This window comes from Prinia subflava, chromosome 1 (assembly GCF_021018805.1).
Source record: "Prinia subflava isolate CZ2003 ecotype Zambia chromosome 1, Cam_Psub_1.2, whole genome shotgun sequence".
In the NCBI taxonomy this organism is placed as follows: domain Eukaryota; kingdom Metazoa; phylum Chordata; class Aves; order Passeriformes; family Cisticolidae; genus Prinia; species Prinia subflava.
Genome location: NC_086247.1, coordinates 49259420 through 49278550, shown reverse-complemented (window position 1 = coordinate 49278550; position 19131 = coordinate 49259420). Strand labels below are relative to the sequence as shown.

Genomic DNA, 19131 nt, shown 5'->3' with positions numbered 1-19131 from the left:
AAACCAGGCCCCATTTAGACTGTCTTCAATTAGGTACTAACAAACAAGACCAAACAGTGGTAACAAGTGGCATGTGTATCAAGTGGAGCATGTAAATCAAGAATCATATTTTGTGGAAACAAAATGTCTTGACCAAGTGTCCTTTGAAAAAAGAAGCAATGCATGCTGAGCTAAATGGTAAATTGATAGCCAATAAACAATTTTGAACTGAAATTAACAACTATTTTTAAAACCTAGAGGTGCCCATTATCAGGGAGCTTCCTTTGCACATGAGGTGATACCTTATATTAGCCAAAATTAATTACTGGTTGTAACAACAAAAAACCCTCAACCTTACATTGTCTATAACTTTATTTATCATCATAAGAGAATGATAAAACTGTAAAATGATTTGAGAAAGAATAACTTCCACAATATTAAAGTGAGTAACTACCAAAAGAACATTTCTTAACTAAAACCACAAACCTTGTAGAGTGACTAAGTTTTAACCATCATTTATGGTATTTTTTAGCTTATCAAGAACAACTATAAGCACTCAGTGACAACCTGCTGCTAGAGAAAGAATTTGTTTCTCAGCCAAAAATGCTTTTTTAGACTGTTCTTTTCTGGATTGTTAGAATCTACATCACAAATGGTAGCACAAATGTTAATATTTTGGAATAACAAGTGTGAAGCTTTATGGCTGCCTCATAGAAAACACAACTGCAAAAATAAAGACCTGAAATATTTACACTTAAAAACTGACAGTGTTTAAAATGTTGAATTATCTTCTGATTAAATAAAAAAGCAGCAATAGAGAGCTAAAACTGATTCTGGTATCCATTGTGTTAAATGGGCCATACTATTAGCTAAATAGATTTTTCAAAATTTTTATTCCTTTCCAATGAGATTTGTTCATTTCAGTTGTTATAGCTAAAGGAATCTTTAATTGAATGCTGCCATACTGGGGGAAGCCACACTGCTATTGGAAAGTAATAACATTCTCTTTTCACTTTGATAAAGAGATAAAAGAGGAGACAAGGTTCATTTTTGTTCAGAGAACAAGATTTATTTCCTTTGCTTTTCTTCCAAGTTCACCGAAATATCTTGAGCCTTCAGCGGCATGTTTTCAGACATATATTTAAATAACTACTCTTTTCAAGTAATGCCAAACAATTATTTTCCTTCACTGTCATAAAAGAATACCTCTTTCTACTCTGCCAATAAGCAGAAGCTTCTAGAAGAATATGCTATATACAAAGAACTCTTTTCTGCCTTCAAGAATTTGCATTCAAAGTCTCTCATTTTGTGGAAGAAAGAGGAGGCTGCAGAAAATATTGATATTCTTTTTTTCCCTTGATCTTCTGAAAACAGATGTTAACTATACCTCCCAAAATTGTGACAAAAATATCCATTTTAATATTAAATGCAAAAAAAAAAGCATTTTTCTACTTTCCCTCTTCCTGTCCCACTTGTAGATAAAGTTCACAGAATGGTTGAGGTCAGAAGGGTTTTCTGGAGGTCATCTTATCCAATGCCCCTGGCTCCAGCAGAACCACCTAGACTCAGTTGCCTAGGAACATGTTTAGACAACTTTTGAGATTCACAGGAATGGAAACTCCACAACTTCTTGGGCAAATTGTGGCAGCACTGCATCACCTTTACAGTGAAAATAACCTGTTTCCTGATGTTTGGAGAGAACCTCCCATGTTTCAGTGTGTGGCCACTGGCTCTGGTCCTGAACACCACTGGAAAGAGCCTGGCTCCACCTTCTTTACACTCCCTTCAGTTGTTTATAGATATTGGTAAGCTCCCCATGAATCTTCTCCAGGCAGAGCAGTCACTGTTCCCCGAGACTTTCTTCAGGTAAGAGATCATGGAATCATAGGTTTGAGTTGAAAATGACTTTGAATATTATCCAGTTCCAACCCCACCCCCCCGCCCCACCACCAGGGACAGGGACACCTTCCACTAGACAAGGTTGCTCAGAGCCCCATCCTACTTGGCCTTGAACACTGCCAGGGATAGGGCAACCACAACTTCTCTGGGAAAACTGTTTCACTGCCTCAGCACGCTCCAGTCCCTTCATCATGTTCATAGGCCTGTGCTGGACTCCCCCCAAAATGTTCATGTCTCTGCGTTGTAATGTAATGTGTCCATTTCTGCGTACAGTACTCCAGCTAGCCTCACCAGTTCTGAGTGAAGAGAAAGGATCACCTCCCTTAGCAGCCCAAGAGGTTGTTGCTTCTCATAGCTGTTAGGGCACATTGTTGGTTTGTGTTCACCTGCTGCCCATCAGGACTTCCAGGTCCTTTCCTGCAAAGCTGCTTTCCAGATACTTCAGTGGCACGTTGGGGGTTGTCCTTCTGCAAGTGCAGGACTTAGCCCTTCATGCTAAATTTCGTAAGGTTCCTGAAAGCTGACTTCTGCAGCCTGCTGAGGTCCCTCTGGCTGGTGGAAAACTCTCAGGTATATAAGCCACTCTTCCCAGTTTTGTGTTATCAGGGAAACTTGTTGAAGGTACGTTCTGTCTTGTCATCCAAACCATTAAAGAAGACATTAAGCAGGATCAAACCCTGTATCAACCCCTGGGGTAACCACTATTTGCTGCCCTCTAACTAGACTTAGAGCCACAGATCACCGCTCACGGGGCTCAGCTGTTCATTAATTCACCACAGGCTGTTCATCCAGTCCAAACTTCATGAGCTTCTCTGTGAGGATCTTATGGGATCTCAATGATGAAAACCCTGCTGAAGTCTAGGTAGACATCTACTAAACTAGTCCTTTCATCATAGAAGGTGAATCCATGCTAACTATTCCTGATGTTGTTCTTGTCCTTCACATATCTGGAAATGGTTTCCACAATTAGTTGCTCCATCACCTTCCCACTAATTGAGATGAAGCTGACTGGCCTGTAGCTCTGTGTGTCCTTTTGCATTCTGTAGATGGGAGTGATGCTTTCCCCCAAACATCAGGCAGTTCTCTCAACTGCCATGATTATTCAATTAGTGTGAGTGGCCTCACAAGGATATCAGGCAGCTCCCTCTGGCTCATGAATGCATCCCATCCTGGTCCATGGACTTACATATATCACCAGTTTGCTTAGGTATATTCCCTGGCCTGATCATCTTCCACTAAGGGTGTATCTTCCTTGCCCCAGACCTTCCACCAGTCTTTGGGGCCTGGGATTCCTGAGGTCTGTCTTACTAATAAATACTAAGGCAGACTATTTTAGTATCTCAGGCTTTTCCACATCCTGTGTTCCCTGCCTCATTCAACAGTGGGCCCATGTTTATTTCAGCCATCCTTTTGCCACCTATGTATTTAAGGAAGCCCATCTTCTTGACTTTGATATCACTTGCTAGCGATTCCATTTTCAATTCCAATTAGATTTTGGCTTTCCTAACCCCATCCCTACATGCTTGGATAGTGCCTATGTATTCCTCCCTGGTTATCTGTTCCCATTTCCATCTTCTGTATACTTCTTTGTGTTGAGTTTTGCCAGTAGCTCCTTGTTCATCCATGCAGGCCTCCAGGAATTTTTGTCTGACTTCCTACTTATTGGGATGAACCAGACTTGAGCTTGGAGATGATCTGTGAATATTAACAAACTTGCTTGGGCCTCTAGTCTGTCCAGGGCCTCTTTCCATAGAACTCTACCAGGCAGATCTTTGAAGAAACCAGTCTTCTCCTGAAGTCCACATTGTGAGTTTCCATTTTTCTCCTTCCAGCCTTGCTGGATTCCTCTGTCCTTCAGAACTACCTCCCAAGGACCACTCACCTAAACAGACCAAATTCCCCCCTCTGGAAGTCTAAGGTGATAGATCTGCTAACCCTTCTCCTTACTTCAAGAACAGTAAACACAGTAAACTTTCATTTTGTGATCAACGTGCTCAAGACAGCCTCCAACCACCCACCAGTGCTTCTCTGTTCACAGAGAAAGTCACAAAGGAGATGGGGTTCCCTCTCTAGCTGGCTCCCTCACCAGTTGTGTCTGCAAGTTCTCCTCAGCACACTCCAGGAACCTCCTAGACCATTTCCTAACTGCTGTGTTATATTTCCAGTAGATATCTAGTAAGGTAAAAGTCTCCCATAAGAACAAGGATTAGTGATTGTGACACTTCTCCCAATTGTTTATATATTTAATCTGCCTTTGCATCCTGGCTGAGTGGTCTGTAACAGAGTCCCATCACAGTGTCTGCCTTGTTGGCCTTCCCCGCTTTCTTAGCCACAAACACCCAACACTAATTGTCACCATCATCAAGCTCCAGGAAGTCCAAACACTCCCAGGCTACCCAACCACCTCTCCTTTCATGTCGATCCTTTCTCAAGTGAGTATTCTAGTAAGCATTGTAGTATTCTATGATCGTTAACCCATTACATCCAAATGAGAATTTAGTTCTGCATATGATTCTTCCTTAATTAATTAATTTAAAAAAATACTTTAATCTCAACATGTTTATTTTAAACATGTAACTTGTTTTTAAATGAGTTTCTGTGGTTTATGCATGAAAGTTGGCCTAAAGAATACTAGTTTTATGAATATTTATGTCAACAGCATGAGGAAAAAGGGTGATTCTATTGAGGTTTATTTTCTTAAGTACATTTGACAAAATTCCCATCAGGGAGCTTTAGAGTCCCTCAAAATTTTATTTTTTATGTAAAACTGCCTGCCACAGAGCCAACACATTACATGTGAGATCAAAACCTACTACAAAAAATCTTTTTTTCCTGGAAATGCTTCAAATTTCATAGACAATTGCTGAAAACCACCTCTCAGCTAGAACATGACAAATTTTTATATACTATGAACCAAAGAGAAACACTAGAAGTAAGAGAAAAGATTAGGATACTTACCTACAATGGTAAATTTAAATACTTTAGATGGCAGAGGCCTTCCTGCATATGTGTCTGCATTACTTTCATTCACTACTACTTGCAGTTTCAAGGAGTAGTTACCAAGTTTCTGAAGATTTTCTAAACAGATACAAAAGTACAATTAGAAAGAAAAAATATATTATAAATAAACTGAAGGTATTGAATATGCAAACTTACCCATTTTTTTAAACCAGTATGGCCACTTGCCTCCATGCTGACTGATATGGGAAATTATTTCTTTATTCTCAGTAGGTGCTGCAAAACAAACACTTAGCTACATGTATTTAAATTTTACACCATAATTCTTAACTTTTTCAAGCGCTATCACTTTTTTTAAAGTATTACTATCACTTCTGGATCTAACAAACATCAATTCAGCTTTACAACTAAACACATTGATCACAGCTAAAAAAAATGAGTTCCCTGTCTAATCCCATTTTAATTAAAACTTGCTAGGCTTAGCCACATTGCACTGAAAGTAGCAGGTTTGTAAAGCTGAATTTTGTTAGCTCTTTGGTTTTATGTTCCCTGTTAAGTATGAGCACTCTGCACTCCATGCTGGCAATGGATCACCCTGACAAATTACCGCAGCAAAATTGCTTAAATGGGAGCAATGATAAAAATGTGCAGTTGTCAGAACATGTAACTGAAAAAAAAAAGAACATTCCTGTTTTGCTCCAAATTGTTTTATCTGCCTTTATAAACCTCTGCAGAATTAAGACACATATAAAAACAGAACACTGAAACTCTGAGGCCATTTTAGTGACTGGTTTTATAACCCAAGATAAATACAGAAGTAAGATTTATTGTTGGAAGTGTCAAAAGGCATTAATACTTTCTTTTTTTCCCAAAATGTACTTCAGAATCTTGAACGTAACTGTAATAAGACTACACAGAATAAAAAGAAATGCAGCAGAAATACAAATTGTTTTATAGCTAAGCAAAATGGTTTCAAGACCCTGTTCTTGCACCAAATGGCATACAGAAGATAAAGTAAGAGTTGTCAACTAGACTTTATCATTGTCTTAACCCTAATTCAAACCCTAATTTTGAATCGAAGCTTAATAAGACTCCCCAGGAAGGGATCAGGTTTCTCATAGCTCAGCTGTCTTGGTAATCCACAGCACAGTCTGCTTCAAAAGAGAAGAGAAAACTTTTTGTACATTATATTTGCTCTTGGCCTTTGTATGGGTGTAAGCAAATTTCTCTCATTTATACAATTAGGAGTTTGAGTTTGACAGGTTTGCCATGCCCACTTACAGGACTTATTCATTATTTTGGTGAAGAATACATGGATTACACTACTGATTCTTCAACTGAGTAGAGAAAAAAATCTAACAGGAAGCAGTGGAAACAGTTAAAAGGACAGATTTCCCTCAATGAATGGGTCAGGAGACATGAAAGGTCTGATGGTAGGTTCTTTCAGTGATCCTAGGAACAACCCTGACAAAACAGAACAATAAAAACACCAGGTCTCTCTCAAGTCCATACTTCCTGACATCAGGATGCTGAACCTTACTAAGCTTGCAAAACACTGGTTTTTCACACATGCTGACAGGAGATAATTTGATAATCTATATTAAATGAACACCTTTTGTTCAATTCCAACCTCTTTATGGCCCAGCACAGTATGCTGGAAAATAAATGAGTGCCATTAAAATACCACATGTAGTCTCATGACATATACTAAACTGTAGATAAGATACTTCCATTTGGTTTCCTTGACGTGTATCACTACAATTATCTCAGTGCTTCAGAAAGCTATTTTTACAACTCCTAACAGATAAAGGAATTGGATTTTGCTATGGTGAAAGAAACATGATTTTAGCTTTCTACAAGTTTCAAATACATTTGACATATGGAAAATTGGAGTCTTCAGAGAATTTAGTATTCTAATTCTGTGTTCAAAACAAAACTGAGCGATTTCAGCTGCCTTGGACAGAATGCAATTCTTAACAATGCAAAGTGAGAACATCCAGTGAAGCACTCACAAAATGGAAACCACAAAACAATAAATCAAAAGAAACATGAGTTTTTAAAAAGGTCTGAAGTGAATTTGTGTTAGATACTAAACAAGTCTGATCCCTACTTTTATGCAGCTCATGTAATTTGCTAGGCTAATAACAGAAACATTATCCATTTCACCCATGTTCTTATGCATGTTAAGTAGACAGGCTGGAATTGATAGGCCCTCCTTACTTGTGACAGAGGATGTAATCAAAATATAGAATTAAAACATTAAATACATGGCATTAAGGCAGTTGTCATTTCATGAAAAGTGGCTTTGAAATGCTACATGCACTGATGGAGTATTGTCTAACTACCATATCCATTTATCAAATTCTAATAGGTATTTTAGATATATACATATATTATACAATGAAATAGTTTATTACCCATTATGTACTTCAAAAATAATAAAAATACAATCAAATATAATGAAATACTCACAATGCAAAATAACCTTGAGTTCAACAAGAAGTTTCTTTGAACCTCCGTGGCTTGTACCTGGAAGTTTTTGCATTGCTTCTCCTTTTTTATTTAAAATTTCTATTCGTAAGGCTCCTGAATTTAAAGTGAAAAATGACAGACTTTTAAAATATGTTGTGGATTAAAACTGATCAGAGATTTCTGTATACTTGTCTTTTTAACAAGGGTGCATGGTGTACTTTTAAATGGCTGTTTAATGTTTTAGTATCTGGAAGGAAAAAACATACCTATTGGTGTACCAGCAAATCTTGTTTCATTTGGTAACAACTCATCTCCTTCAGGCCATGTTACTGATAATTTGTCAGGAAGTCTAATAAAAAAAAAAAAGGATGAACATTTTTTTCAGTAAGTTAAAATAAAGGGCAATTTATCTTTAGTTAAATAGACATGAAGCTATTTTTGCAGTAGGGAAAGAAAAATCAAATCCCAAGCTATTTCTTCTTGGTTTGTACTTTCTTTTTGTTTCTACTGAAATAGCTGACTGTCCTCCCATCTAGGAATAAAACTGAACTTTGTTTGATTCCTGATTAAATACAAAAACTGTAATTAGGAACTACACAATTATGTAATTATTACTTAGTGCTTACCTTGCCATTTCATCTTCTATGTATTTTTTAACAACTTTGTCAGACACTGTTCTGTCAAGTTTTGAGATGGGAATAACTTTCATTTCAGCATACAATGCCTGTGGTTCCTGTAATAAAAATTCAGTGCAGTTATAAATGGCCAGACTTTATGTCAGACAAGAAAAACCTCCCAAGCAAGGGACTAGACAAGTCAACACAGACATAATGCAATATATTAATAAATACTACCTGGTGTAACCACAAGATACTGTTTTAAAATTTGGTGAAATCACAAGGGTTACAAATGGATGCACAACATACTATTGATGCTCTCTGTACTGGTTTGACATTCGCCTCTGTTCATATTTACCAAATGTAGCATAGTGGTTTAAGTGTCTTTTCTGCTGTGAGACAGGATTAAGAGAAAAAGGCAAGCAGACCCAAGAAAAAAAATCTTAAAGCTAGCCACTAATTGGTTTTTACCATTCCTGCTAAACCAACACACTGTGATACTTTATTTCATATGCAAATCTTAATAAATCAGACTTTTCATAATGAATAATAATTTTAATACATTCACATTAAAACTAAGCTTGAGTATTTCTAGACTGCTGATTGTCAAAAATAATATGATTTTCAACTACTATTTAAAGGTAATTTAATTAGGTTGGACAAAGGATTATGTTTAAAGATTTAATATCAACACTAGCTGTGTGAATCCTTTCTGTATTTGTTCTTACCAAAGCAATCTGAACCTCTCCCCCAGTGGCAAATATATCCCCATCATGGTCCCCATACAAGTAAAATTTCTCAATGCTTCCATAGAATATTGGATGAGTCTTAACAGTTTTCACCTACAAGCAGAAGACACCAATTAACATATTATTCCTGCATGAAATGTAAAGTATCTGCCTTTTATAGGGTTCAACTAACTTACCAGCTGTCCAGTTTTGTATATTTTTCCATCCCACTCTATTGCAGCATACATGGCCCAAGGGCTCTGCATTCTTTTGGATGCTATATCAGTACGTACAGTTATTCCTTTAAAGACTGTGAATTTTATCTGTTTGTCATATTTTTCATGACAGTCTTTGAGCCACAGAGCAAATTCTCTGTCAATTTTCATTCGCTGCTCCTATAAAGAGATTACAAAATAAGTACATAATAACAACGTATTATAAAATTCGAGTCCGACCACATCATAAACCTGAACAATTTAAGAGTACAGAGATACTGTACTCAAACAAAAAAAGGCAAAAAAGACACACACACAAAAAAAGAACAAAAAAAAAACAGAAAAGAAAAAGAAAGAAACAAAGAAGCAGAAACACAAACAAAAAAAAAGGATTCTTCAGCTTGAAAACTTTAAAAAATTCTAGGAAAACTACATTTCAGGTTAAAAAAAGGTGCTTCCCCCAGCAACCATATTCCTCTAGGAAGAGGGTCTTTCCCTCTGACAAAAACTGTCACATAACTAAATAAAGCAATTTTTTAAGAAAATAAAAAAAAATACTGAGTCTTAATTTTTCAGATTAGAGATTCAGCTTTACTGCTCACTAAATCAGAGAGACATGAACAAATAACCAGTGAGCAAAGGTTTCTGTATGACATGCATTGAAGTTTACCAAGAAGAAACACTTAACAGAATGCAGTAATTACCTGTCCATTGAAGACTCTTGTGAACAGAGTATTCTTATCCTTTAGCTTCAGCTCTAGATCCATGAAAGTGAGTTTGTTTGTGCTGACCTGGAACTTATCATTGGTAAACAATGCACCAGAAATTCTGTTGTAGCATTCAATTGGTGCCAGTCCTCTCTTCTTTGGAGGAGCGCACCAGTCAAAACTTAAAAGGAGAGTGTCATTAAAATCCTTTCTTATAAAGAGGAATTTACATTTCAGAACGAGATTGTATAAACAGATTACCACTTACTCTTCCACAGTTGTGTAGGGTATTAATCTTCCATTCCAAAAACATTCAAAAATAGGCCTTTTTCCTCTGGCACCTTTTTCTACTACAAAACAGTCATCATCATCATCATCATTTAATCCTTGGGCAAAAAAAAAAAAAGGTCTCCTTGAATATATTTCCTTACAAATTAATATTATATCAAAACAATAGCAATCTTAATGAAAAAGTATTATTGTTACTAAATTCAACACATAGAAGCAATGCACATTATATCAAGCTCATTATATACAATATTAGGGTTTTTTTCCTATTTTAGAAATACCAAGCAGAAATACTAAGAAAGGAAAAGAAAAATTCTGAATGAAAGTAAATATTACCATGTCTACCAAATTTGAAAATTTCAAATTTGAGTGCTACTTTTTCCTTAGTTTCAACTGATGTTCTTCTAGTATCATAAAATCTTGTCCCAATTAATTCAAGATTTGTTTCATCAAAAAAACCCCATAAAACCACCAAAACAACCAAGCAACCAACTAAAAACCCCTAGCACAAAGTATTTTAAAATCCCTAGCATTTGAAAACTCATCACAACTGAGTAAAACAAAATTTAAATTAAAGACTTCAGACAACATTTTTGTCCTTTGCAGTATTTCAGTTCTAGAATCTCTTGAATCTAACTGCTCATTTTTGATTACTTTGTTGGAGCAAAGATGCAGTCAGGAAAGTGCAAATTTTCAGCTGGACTACTATATAAGAATTTATAATTTGAAATCAGATTGTGTTATGCCAAAGATCAGGTTTACAGGAATGAGTTACCACAATAGCCAATTTATTCACAGGATCTGTTCTTCTAAAAGTATGCAAGCTTTTCTGTTCTGACACAACTTAAATCAGGTAATACTTTGCAGTTCAACTTAAAATTGTTTTAGTTTTTACTTCATTAAAATATCTAAAGCAGTAGGACCGTCTATGATAGGACTGACAAGCAGAAAAGCATTTCACCTACTTGATGGAAAGCATGGATCATCAGGGTATGTTTCTTTATCGTAAAGGAAAGGATGGTATCGGATGATGCCTTCAACTATGCCTTCCTCTTCAACATGTGCCTTAAACTCAAAGCTATCTGCTGCAGTATTTATATACAATGTCTGCATGTCATCTTTTATCTCTCTTAGATTGACAATCTTTGGTACTTTTCCCTTTTCAAACATTGAAATCTGGAAAAAGGGAAAACAGGTTAATTATCCCTACAGCAAAAGACTTACAGTAATAAGCACTTTGACAATTGACTGTTAGCAAAGGAATTAGTTTCTACACTGCAATGCTAAATAGAAGTACTTCAAAAAATTAAACTACATACACATCTTGAATGCTGTACTTAAAAATGCAAGATTACAGAGAAACAGGCACAATATGAAATAAGGTGCCATCAAAGAGGACTTTTGACTAACATGTATAAAATCTCTTACCTGAATGTCAATGTTGTTGAAAGGGCTTATTTCTTTTGTTACAGCATTAGTTTCATTTCCTTTTGGTCCATGGATATAATAATGATAGATATGTCTGAAATGCATAAAAAGAAAAAAAAAAGACAAAACACCAAGTGAAATTTAGAAATTGCACATATCATTTTAAAAAATTCTAATTTATAATTTTGAAAAATTCTAAATAAGCTTGTATTTTTAGTAAAATGTACCTGGTTTGTTGCACTGTTATAAATCGTCCCATCCACTGTTTAATCATCCCTTGACAACATATATCTGGTACAAAAGATTTATTAAAAGGAATGACTCCTTTTCCCTCCTCTCATCTCTGTCATGCCCAACCACATTAGGACCAATTTTGGGGTAAAATAATTGGAAACAAATTTAAAAAAAAATGCAGAAGTGAAAAAAATTGCAATTGTTACATGGCTACAGAACCTTTGCATCAACAGGGAAACTGAAAAAACTACTGTAAATTGTTCTGCACTCTGGAAAACAGAAAGAACTAGAGCCACAAATGTTTCCACACTTTGTTTCTGATACCAGTTTTATTTCAATCATCTAATAGTAACAGAAACATGTAACAAGCAATCACTATTTTGACATTATTTACAAAAATTTGAATATAGGTAGGTGTCATGGACGTGATCTGTATAATATAAATATTTTTTCTGTTGTAAACATTGATTTCTAATTGGCATTTTTCCTCACTTAAGGATATTCAAAAAATCCACATGGTCAGATAGATTAAATAATTTCATAGAGATATGCACTTTGAGAAAACTGAGGAACTTAATTCCATTTACTTCAACTTTTCAGCAAGCTAGCTAGTTCTTCCAAGTTCAAAGACTGAATCCTTAAACTTCTGGGGGATGGTTTGGAGAAAAATGAGATTGTACTAGTCAAAGGGACTGAATGCATGACCAAAGTCAAATGCACCTGCAAGTTTATAACTGCTTTGCTTCTGACATATACTACACTAAATGTTCCCCAAACAGAGATCTTTGTTCCCAGAAACAAGCTCCTCATGGTCTCATTGCTCAGGACTTCATGGTATGTCCAAATTCCTTAGTATTTTGTCTGCATTTCTTCCAGACTTCATAAGGCAGTCTCCTGGCCTAAAGACATTGTTATTTTAGGGGTTCATCTCCACTTCAAAAGCATCCAAAATAATGAGGGCTGTGCTGCAGTCTATTAAAGCAGAAGGAAACTGGTATCATGCACGTGTGGCAAAAGGCATGGCAGAAGGGAATAGGGAGGTGTTCAAGGGGAAAAGGGCCATTACAGCTGAAACAGTGATGCAGGACTGTGTGGCACTGGAAGGTTAAATGACTGGTTTTACTGTAACAGCTACAGGGCATATATTTGAATAATTGCACCTGGATTCCATCTCAAAAGAGGAAGATCTTTCACTTCAAGAGATGGTTGTAAAGACTTAACACACACTTAAGTGCGAGTGTTCACTTGACGAACAGCTGGAAACTAATGAGGGACCAAAGTTATTCTCTGCATGTAGATGTACCCTATATTTTCATGAGGTTAAAAATGGTTTTAGCAACAAATTTTTATGCATATCACTGAATGATATTTCACGTAGTAAGATATTATTTAATTCTTATATTAATCCTCTTTTTAAGTATATCTATTATTATCAGATTATAGGTATGACAAAAATAAAGCCATAGTTTGAAAACAAAGTTCTATAATTTGCCAGATTTCAAAATTGGTCTACGACTTTGTATTTCAGTTTAACACTCACAAATGGATCCATCATCTTAACAGGTCAGCCCAAACTATTCACAGCTATCACAGGTATCTCCAGGCTCTGCAGGCCCACTGATGACATTATTCAGTACAGAGCAGACTGTGTCATATATCCCTCTCCCTCTTAAACTGGGAAGAAGCAGCAGTACTTTCTTTTATTGTTGTTTAAAAAAGCCAACCAACCAAAAGTTCCTCTAAAACTGTAAATACAAAGCTAGGTACTAAGGTTAGGAGCACAGCTGTGAGCAAATTGATTGATGAAGTTATTAGTAATTAGATTGACATCTTATTACATTAGTAATACACCATTAAGTTGAATAAGCTACTAAAAATTACAGTGGATAATTAAGTATCAATCATCAAGTCACATCTTTGGTTGGGGGGCCCCCATTCAGTTGTATTAGTTTCTGTAAACTTGGTTATATAGGGAGGCTAACTGTAGTATCAACAGCCTTAATAGGAATAAGGCCAATGTCAAACTACAAAAAGAAAGCAGTTCATAATTATCTAACTTTGTTAGTAGCCACTTTTAAATCACATATTTTAAATCACCAACTTACGCCAGCTGCCTTGTCCAAAGATGAAAGTAGTTTTTCAAGTACTGCATATGATCTGGTTGTACACCTGTAATAATAACTGCTGTGAAACTCTCTTTATCCCTTTCTTCTAATATTAGATTATGAAGAAATCTTTCATCATCACTTGTGATGTGAGTAGAATCAGATGGCTACAAAAAGAGTAAAATAATAAGAGCAGTGATGTAATATGAGTTTCTGAACTCCCATCAACTTGAAAGGGATTAAAAACATAACAGGAAAGTAATACAGAACATGATGCTAAGTATCACAAAGGATTAAAGCTTAAAATAAAAGTTTCCAAATTAAAGTCAACAAGCTGAGAATGTGACATCACTGATCCAGTTCATTTTCAACTCACTTTCATCACAACACTTGAAGTGTGCAGTCTAGAAATGCATTTAATCTTGTTTAATGTAGCACTGCATGATCTCCATGTTCTCATCCATCAAGTGGAAGCATTAAGTGTGTAAAACATTAAGTCCTCTCTTTAGGAAAACAAAGCCAAAAAAATTACTGGCTTTTAAAGGTATAGGCTGCTTTCTATAACAGAAACTCAAGTGGAAAAAATACACTTTTGCTGTAAAAAAACCCAACAAGTGAATCCTCATTTCCAGATGAAATGTGGAGTAGTCTAACAGAAAGTGGGATTCCTGATTCCAGAAAGTACCGATTGTCTTTTCTTGAATGGATGCTCTTTGCTCTTTTGACAGGTTTCTAAACTACAGAGACACAGTGGCTGATGTCATGCTTAACACTGGACCAGTGAGTAATCCCTTACATTTGGTACATTCAGAAAAAAAGCTATTTTTAAAACAAGGATTAAGATCTTTATAGTGAATGCAAACAATTGTTACAATTGAGAAGATATGTTGTAGTAAATGCAGATACATGCCTTATTTTGCAGGAAAGCAGACAAACCCCACATCACTAAGGCATGAAAGGAGACTTGTCCTACCTAACCTAAACCTTGTCCTTTCATAGTTAGGTGAAATAGTTAATCAAAGATGTTCTATCAAGACTTACTTTCCCCACGGAATCAAAGAGCTCTCCTTAACCAAAAGGGTAATTTAACCAATTTTGAGACCTTTCATCAAAGAAGACTACATCTCTTTCTGGCACACAGCATAGCCTCTTTGAAACACAATAGTCTTGCTGATTTAATGCCAACAAGAGACTATTCTATGCTAGTGATAGGATTGGCAATAATAAAGAAAAGCTAGAGCTGCTTGGTCCTCCTCTCCATGTGATCTGACAAACACAGAGGCTGCACACTCATGCTGAACAAGTGCCACACTGTACAGAGTGGAAGAAATTTATAGAGTGAAAGACCCTCCAAAGTAACACTCCCAAATTCTCTGGCTGCATTCCCACTACAGATGACAAACTACCATGGCACCTTCCCCTACATTGCTAGCATCTATCTCAACTAGAAAATTACTATTTACTTCTTTGAAATATTCAATGGTCCAGGGAAGTGACTGCAGTGGAGACAGGTGCTTATTATCCATTAAGAACAGATGACCAGCAAAGATACCATTAATGCCACTTCTCTTCAGCGTTGTGGTCTTGTTCTAGAGTCCCTTTTGTTTCATATTAATTACATCTTGATTTCTTTGCAAAAATAACTTCCTTCACCAACTGAATGGCTCAAAGGCTCAATTATTCTTCTCACACTACTAATCTATTTACAACTTCTACTTCTCCCACAGTATTCTCTTGCTGATGTATGTGCAGTGCAGACCATTTTTCAAGTCATGAATGAGACATTAATGAGACACATTTTATTTCACACCAATTTAATGAACTGGCCTAGGTATTTCAATAATTTGCAAAAAAATTCCTAAACCCGAATTATTTCTCTGTTATCCTCACACTTCACTTCTAATACTTGAGTTCTTCACATTGTATCTTCCCTCTTGGAAGTTATCTTTTAAGTCTAATAGAATTTTACTTGCATTTTTTAATTTTAAGTGTCAGTTTAATTTTATATTATTACCACAACTTTTCAAATAGTTGATTGCACCACCTTGAACTCTTTAGTAGTATCTATGCATCTCATCCAGCTACTTATGCCTGCTACTTTATATCATCCACCCTTTCTCTTTAATATCAAAGAGGGAGGGAAAGTATTTGTACCCTTCACAATAAAGCAGATATTGTCTGCTTTTATTTTCAATTTCTATATTTGTGATTCTATTTTCTTAACAGTATTGTACAGGGAATAGAAACAAAACTCTGGCAATTCATTTCTTGTTGCAACTCACTGACCTAAGATTGGCACGATAAAAACCTTCCTGTTCCTTTCTCATCCATACAAAACACCAAGAACACTGATGTAACCCACCAGAAATGTGCTCAAGCTCCTACGACCCTGTCATACACACCACCCATTTTTCCTCCCATCTGTACCCTTAGCTACATCTTTGCCTTTCCCTCCTTGCCTAAAAATGTCCAAAGAACAGTTCCTTTCAGTCTTCCTCCCTATCTTATGTGTTGTGGGTTTTTTTGTTGTTGTTTTTGTTTTTTTTTTTACTTAGGCTCTTCACGAAAAGCATCAGGACTTCTGAGCTTAGTTTTCAGCTAAGCAGTTCATTTATTTTACAGAACTGATGAATATCTGTAAAACCAATGGGTTTTGTTGGTCTGGCTGGACTTTTCTCCCATATGCAGGTTAGTCTCACATATTTGAAACAAGTACAATTTGGTTCCCTAATTTACTCCTTACTGCTTCAGAGAAAATTCTTTTTTGTTTCATTCACAACAAAAAATTTGCTGTGCATAGAAAAGCATTTTTAAATATTTTTCTACACCTGACATGCAAAACTGTAAAGTATGTCTGTCATGTAACCTTAACTAAAAAGGAGAAAAAGCATCACATAAAAATAAGGCCTTATGATACAGTGTCTTCAAGTTCTGGGTTACCTCTTTTTACACTTCAGGGTGCAAATGATTCAATAAGATGAAGATATCCCCAGGTAAGTCTTACAAGAATATTACACAGTTAAATCACATTAACCTGGGAAAGGCTTTCAATTAGAAATGCAAGAATCTTAAGGCTATTTACCTTTCTGTTTTGAATGAATCCAGTATATATTGCTTCTTTGTTTTTCTCCTTCTTTTCAAAATCCTCTTTAGAAAGGACAAGTTCATGAACATCCTGAGATCCTGCAGGTTTGCTTATCATCTGATTTTATTAAAGAAACAGCATTTAAAATCAAAATAAGACTTAAAATTAACATCATAAAATACTTTAATGCTGTCATTAAAAGTTAGGAAGTAACAATCTGATTGTGTGCAAATGTCCTAAAATAAAATTAAAGTCTGACATTGACTTACTCTGGCAGACTGTCCCACGAAGAACACTGCTTGCTTGCCTCCAACTCCAAAATATGAAATATCACTATTTAAACTACGAGGCACTGGCAAAGGGCGTACATATCCTGAATGATCACTGAGAATAAACAGTATCTTTAATAAACTTTTCAAGACAAACGTAATTAAAAAACCCAAAGGTACCTCGGATCTAAAGCTTCTAATAAATTCTTCCTCCTGGCATTTTGTTAAAAAATCCTTCACTTTATACCTTTTAAAACTGCAACATTAAAACACATGGGCCTGAAATTCTTGATGTACTCTTTGCAAAAGGATGATCATAGAGTATTTTCCTAAGTTATCTTATACAACATTTCTGCCCTTTCTCACAAACAAAATCTTATTCCAATGAAAATGGCTTATAAAGCAAGCCTGATCTTTCTGACAGCATCCTTTCATAAAAATACTTTTAAGACAAAGTGGGAAATAATGCCAACCAACTATTAAATGTAGACTTGGAGAGATGACATATGCTATCAGCAGTGCAAGTCCATGCCTTTTAAGTCACCTTGAACAGTCTTATTTAGTTTAGCACAAACATTTATTTTCAAATCACAGCAGTCTCAAATGAAAAAAGGTGTAGATGATATCATGCTATAATATACACCTATGTTCCCACATTAAGTGGTAGCAGTCCACAGTTTAAATTTACATTTTAGCAACACTACTCATTTCTGTTACTAAACTCACCAACAGCAATTTCAAAAAGCAGTGCATTTCTTTACAAATGACCCAGAATCACTTTTTATGCACTTATCTCCAGATGTTTTAAAGACATTTGACTTTCTATTTGGAGATGTTTTCAATGCAAAAAAACCTTCCCCCAGCTATATTATCACTTCCCACAGCCTCATTACTCTCTACACTATCTGCTCATATGACAAATTAGTTATGACTGAGGCTGCAATTCTCGTCTTCACATTTAAAATCCTAGGCTTAAGGTATTCAACATGTCACTGAAGCTCAAAAACTGTACAAAATTCTGAATTTTATACACATAGTAATATTATAATAATTATTAATAATATCAATAATAATATTAAGTCTGGCTAAATAATAATATTAAGCTTGGATGTGCAGGTGGAACATCTCTTGAGAACAGATTCAAAGTCATAAAGTTAATCACACAAGTAGCAAAACCCACCATAAAAACCTCAACTTTCTTCTTTAAATGCAAAACATTTATTTTGTATAGCATGCATCAAAAATAGACCTCTTCTGGTATAATTTATAATACTTTTTACAGAATTAAGATTTACACAAAAAAAAAGAAAACCTGAACTAAAACCATGTATCTGTTTATCTGTTATTCCAGTAGCTTAACAAATATCGAACGCATCATTTACTGCACTACTGAAAGGTTTTCAGGTAACAGATGAACACAGTACAAAAATCCTCTGCAGGACATAGCATGCCCCTACCTGTACGCAGGCAAGCAAAAGACAGTTTAGAAAAGGTCCCAAGAACAAAAAAGTATTCAGTGTGTCACAATAACAGAAGAGCAGTTTCATGTTAGGAAGCTTCTCTACTTCCTAGTTACAAGAAAGTATGGGTCTATTTATGTAATCATGTCATGACAGGGTTTAGCTAAGTGTTGGTATATAGGTATAAGCTATGTCTTAAAAGCATATTTTGTGCACCTTCGTAGAGCTTGTTAATTGTTGTAGAAGCATTTAGAACTTGCTAACCTTTCAAAGTCTCCTTGTCGTGTAAACTTTGACAATCTATATACAGCCCAGTTGTTAAGCTGTTTAGAAGTCATTCCACTTCCATTATCAATCACAGCAACAGCTGGTTTTCCTTGGGAATCATCAAACAACTGTTTGGAGAAAGACAAAAAAACAGCACAAATGAACAAGGAACAACAGGGAAAAAAAAAAGGATAATGCAAACTACATTTGAAAATATTAAAGTTTTTCTATCTTACCAATTTTATCTGTATACTCCGAATACCAGTATTTAGAGATGTAGCTGACAGAGAATTGTCAATCAATTCAGCAAGGGCAAATGCTAAAGAAATTGAAGAAAAATAATACTATTAGTGCTCAGAAAACAGACACCTACTTATGGTAGTTTCTCCCAAGCAATTAGGATAACACATTACCTAAACA

At 35.6% G+C, this 19131-nt stretch overlaps 1 protein-coding gene across 1 annotated transcript in view; it reads right to left on the bottom strand.

The window, feature by feature from the left end:
- Positions 1–19131, bottom strand: part of SMCHD1 (structural maintenance of chromosomes flexible hinge domain containing 1) — a 69864-nt gene that overhangs the window by 36083 nt on the left and 14650 nt on the right. The window contains exons 4-19 of the mRNA XM_063395869.1: positions 18948–19030; positions 18709–18839; positions 16985–17099; positions 16713–16832; positions 13631–13797; positions 11292–11385; positions 10829–11039; positions 9844–9961; positions 9573–9756; positions 8851–9048; positions 8654–8767; positions 7935–8041; positions 7575–7657; positions 7309–7422; positions 5035–5112; positions 4837–4956 (exon numbers count right to left, since the gene is read on the bottom strand). Of these exons, the coding sequence (XP_063251939.1) occupies positions 4837–4956; positions 5035–5112; positions 7309–7422; positions 7575–7657; positions 7935–8041; positions 8654–8767; positions 8851–9048; positions 9573–9756; positions 9844–9961; positions 10829–11039; positions 11292–11385; positions 13631–13797; positions 16713–16832; positions 16985–17099; positions 18709–18839; positions 18948–19030 (2037 nt within the window). The remainder of the gene's footprint in view (positions 1–4836; positions 4957–5034; positions 5113–7308; positions 7423–7574; positions 7658–7934; positions 8042–8653; positions 8768–8850; positions 9049–9572; positions 9757–9843; positions 9962–10828; positions 11040–11291; positions 11386–13630; positions 13798–16712; positions 16833–16984; positions 17100–18708; positions 18840–18947; positions 19031–19131) is intronic.